Source organism: Desmodus rotundus, chromosome 1, assembly GCF_022682495.2.
Source record: "Desmodus rotundus isolate HL8 chromosome 1, HLdesRot8A.1, whole genome shotgun sequence".
NCBI lineage: Eukaryota > Metazoa > Chordata > Mammalia > Chiroptera > Phyllostomidae > Desmodus > Desmodus rotundus.
The window spans coordinates 78,329,023-78,342,041 of NC_071387.1; the positions used below are offsets into that span (position 1 = coordinate 78,329,023).

At 43.2% G+C, this 13,019-nt stretch overlaps 1 protein-coding gene across 2 annotated transcripts in view; it reads right to left on the bottom strand.

Moving 5' to 3' along the window:
* Positions 1 to 1,590: 1,590 nt before the first annotated feature.
* HABP4 (hyaluronan binding protein 4) overlaps positions 1,591 to 13,019 on the bottom strand; it is a 39,463-nt gene continuing 28,034 nt past the window's right edge. For both annotated transcript variants that reach the window (XM_053925121.2, XM_024558301.4), the window contains 3 exons: positions 7,662 to 7,833; positions 4,517 to 4,702; positions 1,591 to 2,868 (listed from right to left, as the gene is read on the bottom strand). In XM_053925121.2, coding sequence (XP_053781096.1) covers positions 2,812 to 2,868; positions 4,517 to 4,702; positions 7,662 to 7,833 — 415 coding nt within the window. In that variant the 3' untranslated portion in view covers positions 1,591 to 2,811. The remainder of the gene's footprint in view (positions 2,869 to 4,516; positions 4,703 to 7,661; positions 7,834 to 13,019) is intronic.

Below are 13,019 nucleotides of genomic sequence, written 5' to 3' on the forward strand. Positions count from 1 at the left end.
CCTCATTCTTTTTACCACATAAACACAGGCTCTTCCTCTGGGACAGAGAGCTAGGCTAAGTCTTACACATGTGGCACGTGGGGGGACAGTGGTGCCCGCTGCCCATGGGCCCGCCTTTCAGCCACTGTCTGGAGGGGCGGGCCAGCCCCGGTGGCTGTTCATACAGCGTGGTCTGAGGGGACAGCAGCAGCAGCAGCAGCAGCAAAAGGAAAATGGGCCCTGGCCGGTGTGGCTCAGATTGTTGGAATGTCATCTCAAACCAAGAGGTTGTGGGTTCAATTCCCAGCCAGGGCACATGCCGAGGTTCCAACCTGGTAATGCTGTCTTGAGAGAGAGGGCAGGCTGACCCACAGCTAGCAGCACGGCTCTCTATGGAATAGCTTGGAAGAGGGCAGTTCCTGTTTTTATTAAGGGCTGACTTTTCCCAGCTCGGAGTCCAGCTGCGCCACAGGACTTGCCAACACCATATGGTGCGACTTCAAAGAAAAACAATGCTTTGACCCCTGAAATACATACACACTGGGATGGCATGGACGAGCTAGTGAACTGAGGACTTGAACCAGTGGCCAACATTAGGGAAGGGTGCCTATCATGGCCTCTCCTCCCATGGGATGAAAACGTTAAGTGCTCATCACCATTAGACTAAAGATGCCCTGAGTTTTGCCTTCCCAAGGCTGAGACTGTCCCAGCTGGCAGCAGCTTCTGGAGCAAGCCTGCCTGTCCCCAGACCTTATCACATATGCAGGGGTGACACCTGCCCGGTCTTCAGCTGCTGCTCGGGCAGCCTGAGGTCCAGCGGTGAGCTCCTGGCTGAGAAGGGACCTGGGTCACGCTGGAGCTGGCACACCTGCCCTGGGATTCAAACGTGCTTGACCTCTGCTTTCCAGGAGCCTGTCACGCCCGAGTTTTCTGTCGTGAGGTTAATTTGCCTGGTATAAAGTTACCAGCCAGCAACTGGCCCTGCCCCTTGCAGCATGTCTACACACAAGCCCGAGGAGTCTGTCTGGCCAGGGAACCTTGACCTGAAAGGCCTTGCCTTGTGTTTAGGTCTCAAAACAGTGTCCTGCTGTCTTCACGGGCCACCAGACTGCCAGCAGCCAGGTGACAGAAACCCCACCACATGCACGAGGTAGCGCTGGTGCTCAGACGAGGCCTTTGCAGGCTCAGAACTAGCCTGGTCGCCAAGACTGCTCCAGGGCACAGGAATCTTCAGCCCGATGGGGAAGACTGCAGTGTTTGCAAACGCCAAACCTAGCGTTAGGGGCTTTGCCAACGTTACCACCAGACTAAGGGGGCTTCCCCTGAAAGGAGCCCTCACAAGGTTTCTGAGCTTAGAACGAGGCACCCATTCATCATGTCTTTTGTAGGGGGAGGGAATGAAAGGGGGGGTTAAGACACTTTAGCACTTGGGTATCAGTGACAAAAGACCAAAAAAGTAGGTTGTCACTCATGGTGAAGGTCCTCAGCTGCCTGCCACAGGGCTTGGGGATCAACTTCAACTTCTCAACAAAATGACTCTTTACTGGGGCTTCTCCTAACATTCTCTTTTGCCCTTGGTGTGAACAAACAATTTAGTTTTCTATACACAAGTTCGGAAGGAATACCAACCTTTATTTACACTTCAATTTAGAGCCATCTGAGACAGTACAGCAGAGGGAAAAGACCTGATTCTAGAACCAAGGCTCAAATTCTAACACAAACATACTAACTGTGTGACAACAGACAAGTGTTACCCACGGTTCTGCAGTCAGGTGGGGACAGCATCACCCCAGCTTCCAGCAGCCATTACAGCTGCCTCCGCCCCAGCTGCCGTGCCTGGCGCTAAACCTCGCAGGGACTTGGGGAGTTACTGCACCTCTGTGGTTGCCCCTAACCCCAGACATTCACCAAAAGAAAGAAACAGGAACCCAAACTGGGGCAAGGACTGAGAAAAACGAGATGCTCAATAAATAAGAGTCATTTACAAGTCTTACCCAGGACAAGGACAGAGGGCTTGGGCGCAGAGGTGCTGAATTCAGACTCCAGTTTCGAAGGAGAAAAGCAGCCAGTATTAAGGTGCAACACCTCGTCTGGAACCCTGTCGTTTGATGGGTCAAATAACGCGATTTTAAAAATCAAATACTTAATACTCATCTAAAATCCGCCCAAACACTAAATACGCACGTGTATGCCAGACGTGTGCTGTGTACGCACACAGCAACCATGAGGTAGTTCACACTACTAGACCGAAACGTCCCCAATTGTCCCAGAGTGGGGGCCGCTGGCTGCACAACAGCTGCTGAGAATTGTTGGTTAAATGAAAACCAGAACTCGAAAAATCCTGGGAGAGTGAAACATTTACAAGTAAATAGTAAATATAATTGTATTTTAATTTCTTGGTCTCTGAAAACTAAGCTGTGACTGCTTTAAATTAACAATCCAAGTTACATGTATCGCCTCTAGTATTGAGGGACACAGCCTTCCAGTATCTATGCAACTTACTGAGCAGACTCAGTAGATTCTATTTTACAATCTCTATGTACACAGTTTAAACATTATTTTTAAACTTCATTTGGGAGTCCTTCAATAAAAAAATAATCCCCATTCTCCACCTTCTTGGGAATGTGCCAGACTAACCCCTGACTGAAGCTGCAGCTCTGAGTATGTGGGAAAATCCCTATCTCCCCCACCCCTGGCCAAAAAGCGCAATGAGTTCACACTGAAGGGGGAGAAGCAGTATCTATTGTGTTAGAGTCTGAGTGTCTTCCCCGTAGCAAGAAGAGTCTCTTCCCCGTGTGCCAGTGCTGTTCTGAGTTGCCAGGGAAACGGCTCTCAAGCCAGAGCAGGAAAGTCTTCAGGGTCATCAGGGTTTGGAGCGACTTCTTGCGTCTACAAAAGAAGTTTTGAAACCAATTGTCATTTCCCTCATTCCTACTTGGGCCAAACACTGTGTGACACATGGTGCCTGCTGTCACCCAGGGGAGGGACAGGGCCCCACTGGAAAGAGGAGAGAGAGCTTCAGGGTGGCAGGCGAGGTGCTGCCTCTGAGCTGCAATGCCCAAGGGCGCCTCTCCCTTCTCACTCCTGTCCCCTCTACAAAGTGCCTGGCAGTGCCTCCCCCCACCCCCTCCCCGTTTTTGTATCTGGCACTTCCTTCATCCAATACACAAGACAGAATGTCCACTGTGTGGAACTGTACTGATGGCTCCAGACAATTCCTGCCTGGAGGGGCTCACAGGGTGAAGGGAGAAACAGACCAGGAAAGTCAGCGGTATCTCCAGAAACAGATGCCCTGTGAAGAGGCCCCATGCTAGGGGTGTCCAAAGCAATTGGTGACCAAATACACACTGCAATCAGGGAAGGTTTTTTAGGAAGAGCAGTTTCTCCCAGAGGCAAGCCTCAATGAATGAGCAAGAGATCATGGATTCTGAAACAGTGCAACTTGACCACGAAGGGGGTGGGGGCCTGATGGCAGTTCTGAGCTGGAAAAGCACAGGAGGGCAGCAGGGGAGGGACAGACACATTGCCACACTCCACACTAGTGCTGAGGGTGGCAAGAGCTCAGCTATTGCAAAGGAGTGAACACATATTTTCTATTCTCGGAACAGAACTCTTTTTCCATCTTGCTCAAGTATAACAAACCAGGCACTCCCTGGGGCTGCTCCCGGGAGCCAGGGAATTGGGCAGCAAAAGGAACACCTCCCAGACCAGCCACAGAGAAGGGGCTGCTCCTGTTCATTGTCGTAAGGACTCCATGGGGCCGCACTGGCCACAGGGCCTTCTGCCCATTCCCACTGAATAGGTATTTATATGTTTGTTCATAAGATGTTTATGAAGCAGCTACTACACGCGCACTGTGCTAGGCCCGGGGAAACCGATGATGGACACGGAAACCAAGTGGCAGTTGCTGCTGTCCACCAACACGATGAATAATCCTACCAGTGAGCACACAATCCAAATGGAGATGATGCTTCAAAGAAGAGAAAGAAAATGCCTTGCTCAAGGGCTCTGAGCTGGTCTGCAAGGAAATGCAATCAAAAAAGCCCTCTCTGAGTAGGCAAGGTTACAGGAGCTGTTCAGGTGAGCAGGCAAGGTCCCGTGGGGTAAGGAGCAACTAGTCTGCAGAACTAGAGGCAGAGCAGACTTGGCTGAGGAGTGTGGAAGAATGGCCTGAGCCGTCAAGCATTCTGACTGCACCATAAGGGTACAGGGCACACAGGCCATTGTGAGTAGGCAACTGTCACGCGATCTGATTCAGTAAGGCCTGAGGATCTTGTCTGAGGCAGATGAGTTTTTCTCTGGTTCAAGGGGAACCTTCAGGGCAGAGAGGGCCTCCCTGGAGACCCTGGAGGCCAGGGCTGTAGAAGGGCTGTACCCAGCGATGCCCATGATGTTGACATCCCCGTTCCGAACACCACCACATCAGACCCACACTAGACGGGAAGAGTACACGACAGAAATGGATGGCCCTCCAAAGTTAGACTAGGCCGGCCCAGGACATCCTCATCCTCTCAAGATTTAAAATACAGATACCTACCACCACTTCTGCTCTGGGTCCATAGTTCTCTGCCCTCCTGATCCTTCCCCGGCCGCCCCGTGTGCCACCTCTGGCTCCACGCCCGGGACGAGGGAGGTTACCAAAATTAATCTCCAGCTGGGATGTGATGTCATTGGCCGCTTTCCGGAAAACGTGGGTATCATCCTCACAGTCATTCTTTACCATCTGAAACACAGTTACAGCATCAAGCACATACAGCTATCTCCATGAACACGCACTGGGCTCAGGGTCCCAGCCGGGCCGGGCCTCATGGCCAGAAGCAGCCCCCCGTGGTGTGCCACGGCACAGGCTTCAGGGCTGGCAAGGAAGATGACAGGGCTGCTCTGGATCCAGCACGGTGAGGGGTGGGGGTCACATTTCACAGCCACACGCTCTCGTATTCACAGTCTTAATCCAAACATCTTTGAACTCACTACTACTTCAACTGAGACCAAATCTCTACCAGTTTAGCAGGTTAAGATACAGGATTTGACATGACTAACACCAACTGAGATAAATGTTTTATATCCAAGTGTTATTTTGATAAGATTAAAACATTTTAATTTCTGCCTTTTATTTATTCACAGACGACCCTTTGATAAATAAGGAAATATTCCCCTTCCTTGAAGAGACCTTGCTGGAGAAACTCCTGTCAATGTAGGTGCTGACGGTACAAATACCGTATGTTAAAAACCGCATGATTTGCAATGAACAATTCTTACTTGAACTCCATGAAAATAGTAAAACAACAGAGTATGGGTGCCTGAGGACTGCTACCCACGCTGCATTAAGAATGCCAACTGCTTTTTAAGAATTGCTTTAAAAAATACTTTGAGAAAGTACATTTTATTATAAGAGGTCAAATAAGTTCTGTCTCTTCTTAAAAGAAAACTATATTAAATAAATCTCCAATTTTGATTTGGCTTCAACTCTTAATAATGAATTTTAAAAACTCTCACATTTAAGTAAAATATAAACCTAGAGAAAATAGGCCATGATCTTGGATGAGAAACCCTATACTGCTTAAGGTTAAAATGTTCCTACAACTTGTCAAGGAAATAAAATCAAATTTCCCTGCCCTCGTCTGGTAGCTCATTTGGTTAGAGCATCATCCCCATATGCCAAGGTTGTGGGTTCAATCCCCAGTCAGGGCACACACAAGAAGCAACTAATGAATGCATAAATAAGTGGAACAACAAATCAATGTTCCTCTTTTTCTCCCTTCCTCTCTCTAAAATCAATCAATCAATGCATGTTTTTAAAAACCAATCACATTTCCCTGAGCCCATCAATCCCTTTGGCAATATGCTCATTATAGGTTTAAAGTTTGACATTTATGTCCCTTCAACATCCCAGATTAAAGTAAAGCAGAGACCTTAAGTAGATGGACTCTTGAAGCTAAAAAAGGTGAAGGAGAGAACGATTCAGAAGAACTGGCATTCTGGTAAAAAGATACACACAAAAAAAATAGTAAGCAGCAAAATAATAAACCAACGCCTCCTGGTTTAACCACTGTGACCAGGCAACCAGGCAGTGCCTCCCCAGTAAGAAGGGACAATGTGCCACTGTCCTTTCAGGGGATGCTGAGTGAGCTAACAGTCAGATTGGAGGGCCCAGCTCTATTTGCAGGCTAGTGTTGGTCTGAACTTTGCAAAGAACAGAGCTCCAAGAAGTGAGATGTGTTATTCAAGTGTTTTTGTCTCTTAGGGTGCCCAGAACAAAGTAAACTGGTGACCCCAAGATTTTTGGCTTATGATGCTTTAAGAACAATTCCCAGCTAAAATCCCCAATGCTGTAATATTAACAAGGACCCAAAATGTATGCGTGCTTCACAGAGACCAAGCTCGATGACTCAGCTAACCCAGTTGCTTCAAATATGCCAGGAGCCCTCTCTCTCTGGAGCCAGGGAGGATGAATCTGGTGTGGATTAAGGAAGAGAAGCTTCTATTTTTACCTAACATGTCAGCTGCACATTTGTTTTAGGCCAGGCTTTATTTACAATTCCCCAGAACAAAAGAGAACAAAGAAAGTAAAGAGGAAAAGAACTAACCCAGCTAACTGATATACTTGTAAAAAAAATAAAAACCCTCCCAGAGATTTCCATGTGTACAAAGCCACTGGTAGTGGGACAGCTCAAAACCTACTTGTTAGGCCTCTGAGAGCTTGCACTGACCCAACAAGAGGATGGGAGGGGAACCTGTATCATAAATGACCCTTTAATGAAAGTATTTGTACAAAGAACACGGCTAACCTATGTGTAAATAGGAACACAGACAAATCTACCTGGTACAACATTCCTGCGTTTCAAACAGAAAATAAATGAATAGCATCCAGCAGAGGAGGAGTCTGCTTATCACCACCACTGACACAGAGACTGGTATCAAGATAAACAGCTGTTGCTGAATGGTGCAAATTATAAATTTTAAAATTAAAATAATTAACTTCAATAACTTAAACAGAATGCAATTCAATGACTCGCTGACAAACTTATCAATATGTGCTGATAGATATTTTCAAAGCTGAAGCCTCTGCTAAAGACACAAACATAAACCATGAACAGTAAGGCCCTCACAGGAGAAAGGCGTTGGGAGCAATCCCGTCAGGACAGCAGGCTGCTGGGCGTGTCCAGGCGCCTGTCTGAATGTCAGCTGTTATGCAAAGGGAGCAAAGCTGCTGCAGGAACACAAGAAAGGCCTCACAGGGCAAAGCACCCCGACCAGTTTAAAATGGTCAGCTTCTCCCAGCAAAATGCTCCCAGGATTGGAGGTGAGGGTAATCAAATCATGGAAAGCAGAATCGTCAGTCACCCTTTGAAATGGCATCATTCATGAAACATTCTGTATATCTCTTTTAAGACGAAAATGAAGTGCAATTAACATACAGTATTTGCACAGTCTCAGCACAGTTCTGAGTCCAGAAGAAAATCCACTGACCTACTACTGCTTTAAGTGTCTACAGGTCAAGATTCAATTATTTCACAATAAAGATTCAGTAACCTAGGCACACGTCATCTCAATCACTCTTACGTAGCAACTAGAATGCCAACTACTAATGATATATTTTCAAAACAGGAGTGGAAAGGCCCATGTCCTGTCCAGTCAGGTAACAGTGAAGATTATGTCCACATACAAAACGTCATGCTTACATCATCTCTATACTTAGACTTGTGGATCACCACTGCTCTCGAAGGGACAGAGGACTCAGGTTTCCGGATGTTAAATTCAGGCTTCGGTCTGGTCTGTTCTTGAAGAGTTTTCCACTCATCTAAGGTCATCTCTTGAACTTGAGTTTCTTCTTCTACCTCCAACTCAGGAACTCTAGAAAGTATATAATAATAAGGAATAATTTTTGATGGGTCTGAAATGTCTACTTTATTGAAGAAAAAGTAATAACCACTTGTTGAACATACTTTCACAGTACTGTACCTCAAATTTAAATAAGGGGAGAAAATCTTTGAGCCATAAGCTTCCTTATTTTATTTTCATGATTTTATGCCATCATTGGCAACTGAAGATACTTCCTATTTGAGTTCAAAGCAGTCTTTGAAAAACAGAAATATTATCATCCAGTTACATTAACATTGCACTTGACTACCAGGCACTCCTTTCCCAGGTGGCATTATGCATAATGAGATAATTGTAGAAGAAAATGGGAGAAGCTATTGAGATTTTAAAAAAATAAAGGAAACCATGAATAGATTATAAAATAATGGGCCACAAATGCCTACTTTCATAAATATCCACTTTAAATTTGTAAGTTTTTAAAAGAAAACAGAAGATAAACATGTAAGTTAATGAAGTCTATAAATAAACCCTCATATTTATGATCAACTGATTTTTTTTGGACCAGGATGCCAAAGGCAGAAGGAGAACAGCCTCTTCAAGAAATGGTGCTGGGAAAACGAGATATCTACAAGCAAAAGAATGAAGTTGGACCCTTACCTCACACCATAAACATAAGAGCTAGAAGTATAAAACTCTAGAAAACAGAGGGGTAAACCTTCACAACTTTGGATTAAGCAATGGTTCCTTATATATGACACCATAAGCACAAGCAACAAAAGAAAAAGCAAACAAACTGAACATCCCCCAAACTGAAAACCTTTATGCTGCAAAGGACACCATCAAAAAAGTAAAAAGACAACCCACAGAATGGTAGAAAATATTTGATAATCATGTTTCTGATAATGGACTTACGTCTAAGAATGCATAAAGGACTCTCACAACTCAGTCAACAGAAAAGACCCAACTAAAAAACAGGCAAGGCTCTGAACAGGCATGTTTCCAACAATAGGTCTATAAATAGCCAATAAGATGCTCCACATCTTTAGCCATTGGGGAAGTGCAAATCAAAACCACAACAACTTACACTACTCCAAACTCACTGGGATGTTTATTCCCAAAAGGACATTGAACAAATTGTTGGTGAGGATGTGGAGAAACTGGAACCTCACGCGTTGCTGGTAGGGACATGAAATGGTGTGGCCATTTTGGAAAACAGTCTGACGGTTCCTCAAAATTTAAACACAGAACCGCCATCTGACCGGGCAATGCCATCCTAGGTGTATACCCGAGAGAACCAAAAATGCTTGTCCATGTGAAAACTAAACAGGAACCGCATAAAAGTTCAATAATGCTGTTTACAGCAGCTTCATCTATAATATCCAAATAGTAAAAACAGTCTGAATGTCCATCAAGTGTTCATGTGTTGATAAACAAATGAACAACATCTGGTATACCTATATTATAAAAATTATTTGGCTATATGAAGAAATGAAGTAATACATGTTACAACATGAATAAATCTTGAAAACATTGTTATGTAAGGTAAGTCAGATAAAAAAGTTTACATATGATCCATTTATATAAAATATCCAGAAAAGGCAACTTCGCAGAGAGAGAAAGCAGAGTAGTAGTAGCCTGAGACTGCGGAGGGGGGCATAGGAACCGACTGCTTATGGGTATGGGGTAGTGCAAATGTTTCAGAGCCAGATAATGGCGATGGCGGCATAACACTGTGCAATGTACTGTATGTCACTTAAAATGATCAAAATGATAAATTTCATGTTATACCTGTTTTACCACCAAAAGAAATAATATACAAAAAAGAAATGAAATATTAATATATCTTATGATATCGATAAGCCCAACAACATTATGCTGAGTGATGTGAGTCAGACACAAAAGAACAGACACTATATATTCCACTTCTAAGCAGTAGCTAAAGTAGGTAAATTCACAGAGACAAAGTAGAAGGGGGTGATCAGGGACTGAGGGGCGGAGGGAATGGAAGTTACTATTTCATGGGTACACATTTCTGTTTACAATGATGAAAAGTTCTGAAGGTGGCCAGGGGAGATGGCTACACACAATGGGAATATAATATAATTAATACCACTAAACTGTATACTTGAAAGTGGTTAAAATAGCAATTTTTATATTATATATACTTGATCACAACTTTAAAAAATTGACACCAAAAACCACTGAATTGTACAGATTAAATTGATGAAGTATATAGTATAGGAATTATGTATCAATAAGGTTTAAAAGAAAAAGATCATTAAGGGTGGGAACAGAAAGGGAATCAAATCTACAATACCGTTAGTGTTAAAGAGCGAATGTAATTTAAGGTTCTAGATTACAGGTTAGTGATATTAAAAACAAAGCAAAATCAGGAGAGAAACCTAATCACAGAGGAAGCAAAACAGTCACTTTTGTAAAGTGATTTTAAATACCAAGCTGATATTAGAAAACCACCCACGCGGTGCATGTCTCCCAAGAAGCATGAAGGAACTTTCTGGGATGATGTGTTACATTCTCTAGCTGCATAAGAGTTTGGGTCACCCAAGTATATGCATTTATCAAAACAATGAATGTAGACTTATTTTTTTACATTTCATGATAAGTTTTGTATCAGTTTAGCAGATGGGTATAGGTGTTTATTATAAAATACTTTAAACTTTGCTGTTTAAAATTATGAGTAATAAGTGTTACAAAATGCTAATATTAAAATATATCCCAAACTAATATTGGCAAAAACATGAAAAGGCATTAAAACTTGTAATACTAAAATGCTGGAAAGAACCCAAACTCCTCCTGAGAGAAATTTGGTGGAAAAAATGAGATATTAAACAGCAGAATATTAAGCAGTTTAAAATGTAATGAGCCCAGAATAACCCCATGTCTCTATGGTCAATTAATATTTGACAAACAGGGCAGGAGCATAAAATGGAGTAAAATTAGCCTCTTCAACAAATGGTGTTGGGAGATCTGGGCAGGTACACACAAAAAAATGAAACTCGACCACCAACTTGCACCATACACAAAAATAAACTCAAGATGGATAAAAGACTTAAATATAAGGCGTGACACCATAAAAATCCTACAGAACACAGGCAGGAAAATTTATGTCCCCTAGAACAAGGGACGTAAAGGAAAGAATAAACAAATGGAACTTCATCAAACTAAAAAGCTTCTGTGTGACTAAAGAAAACATCAGCAAAATGAAAAAGCAACCAACCATATGGGAAAATATATTTGCTAATGATACCTCGGAAAAGGGTTTGATCTCCAAAATATATAAAGAACTCAATGTGACTCCATACCAGGAAGACAAACAACACAATTAAAAAATGGACAAAGGGCCCTGGCTGGTGTGGCTCACTGGATTGAGTGCCAGCCTGCAAACCAAAGGTCACTTTGGTTTTGATTCCCAGTCAGGGCACATGCCTGGGTTGTGGTCCAGATCCCCAGAGTGGGGCGCGTGAAAGGCAACAACACACTGATGTTTCTCTCCCTCTCTTTCTCCTTCCCTTCCCCTCTCTCTGAAAATAAATAAGTAAAATATATTTTTTTAAATGGGCAAAGGACCTGAACATTTTTCCAAGGAGGACATACAGAGGGCCCAGAGACACATGAAAGGATGCTCAGCATCACTAACCATCAGAGATGCAAATTAAAACCACAATGAGATACCACCTCACATGGGTCAAAATGGCCATCATAAACACATGAACAAACAACAAATGCTAGTGAGGTTGTGGAGAAAAGGGAATCCCAGTGCACTGTTGGTGGGAATGCAGACTGGTATAGCCACTGTGGAAAACAGTATGAAATTTCCTGAGAAAACTAAAAATGGAACTGCCTTTTGACCCAGCAATTCCACTACTGGGATTATACCCTAAGAATCCTGAAACACCAATTCAAAAGAACCTATGTACCCCAATGTTCATAGCAGCACAATTTACAATAGCCAAGTGCTGAAACAGCCTAGGCCCATCAGTAACTGAGTGGATCAAAAAAAACTATGGTACATTTACACGATGGAATACTACACAGCAGAAAGAAAAAAGGAGCTCCTACCCTTTGTGACACCATGGATGGAACTGGAGAGCATTGTGCTAAGTGAAATAAGCCAGGAGGTGAAAGACAAATACCATATGATCTTACCTATAAATGGAACCTAGTGAACAAAACAAGGGAGCAAAATAGAACCAGAGACATGGAAATAAAGAACAAACTGACAGTAAGCAGAGGGAAGGGGATAGGAGATAACGGGGAGGGGGGGAAGAAGGGGAATGGTCATCACGGAACATGTATAAAGGACCCATGGGCAAAGATAACAAGAGGGAGGCAGGATTGAATGTGGGAGGTGGGGGTGGGTAAGGCGGGGAACAGTAATGGGTGGAAAATGGGGACGACTGTAATTGTACAACAATTAAAAAAAGAAAATAAATAAGTACAGTAAGTTCCCTAAAAAAATAAATAAAAGAAAATAAAATATAATGAGAAATACCTCTCTGTATATTGCTATGGTGCACCACCTGGATGTGTTGATGAAAAATCAAGGTGGAATGCAATGTATGTTAGTATTCTCCTGGAGAGAGATACAAATATATACACATTTAGTTTTTTAAAATTACAGGATAAACCAGGGAAAGACCAGAGATAGAAGCAATATCAGACTGCACTTCTGAAAACAGGTAAATATTTTATATAGTTATAAACAAATTTCAATTAAAATTCAATCTCTAAAATAAAAAAAGAAAAAATTTAGCCCTGACAGGTGTGGCTCAGTTGGTTGGGCATTGTCCTGCAGAGCAAAGGGTCATTGGTTTAAAAAAGAAAATTAATGAAATTATTTATGAAGTTGGTGATATAACCAACAGAAGAAACATTTTTAAAAAGATTTTATTTATTTCTTTTTAGAGAGAGGGGAGGGAGAAAGAGAGAAGCACTGATGTGTGAGAGAAACATCAATCGGCTGCCTACCCCATGTACCCCAACCCGGGACAGTGCCAACCCAGGCAAGTGTTCTGACCAGGAACCCAACGGGCAGCCCTTCACTCTACAGGACGATGCCCAACCAAGTGAACCACGCCAGTCAGGGCAAAAGAAACTCTTAAAAGTGCCTTTAAAATATGAATTTACTCATTTCTCCCTATGTAACTGTTTAGCAATTGTATTATTGGAGGTGGTGCGGGTAATACTACTTGTGACTG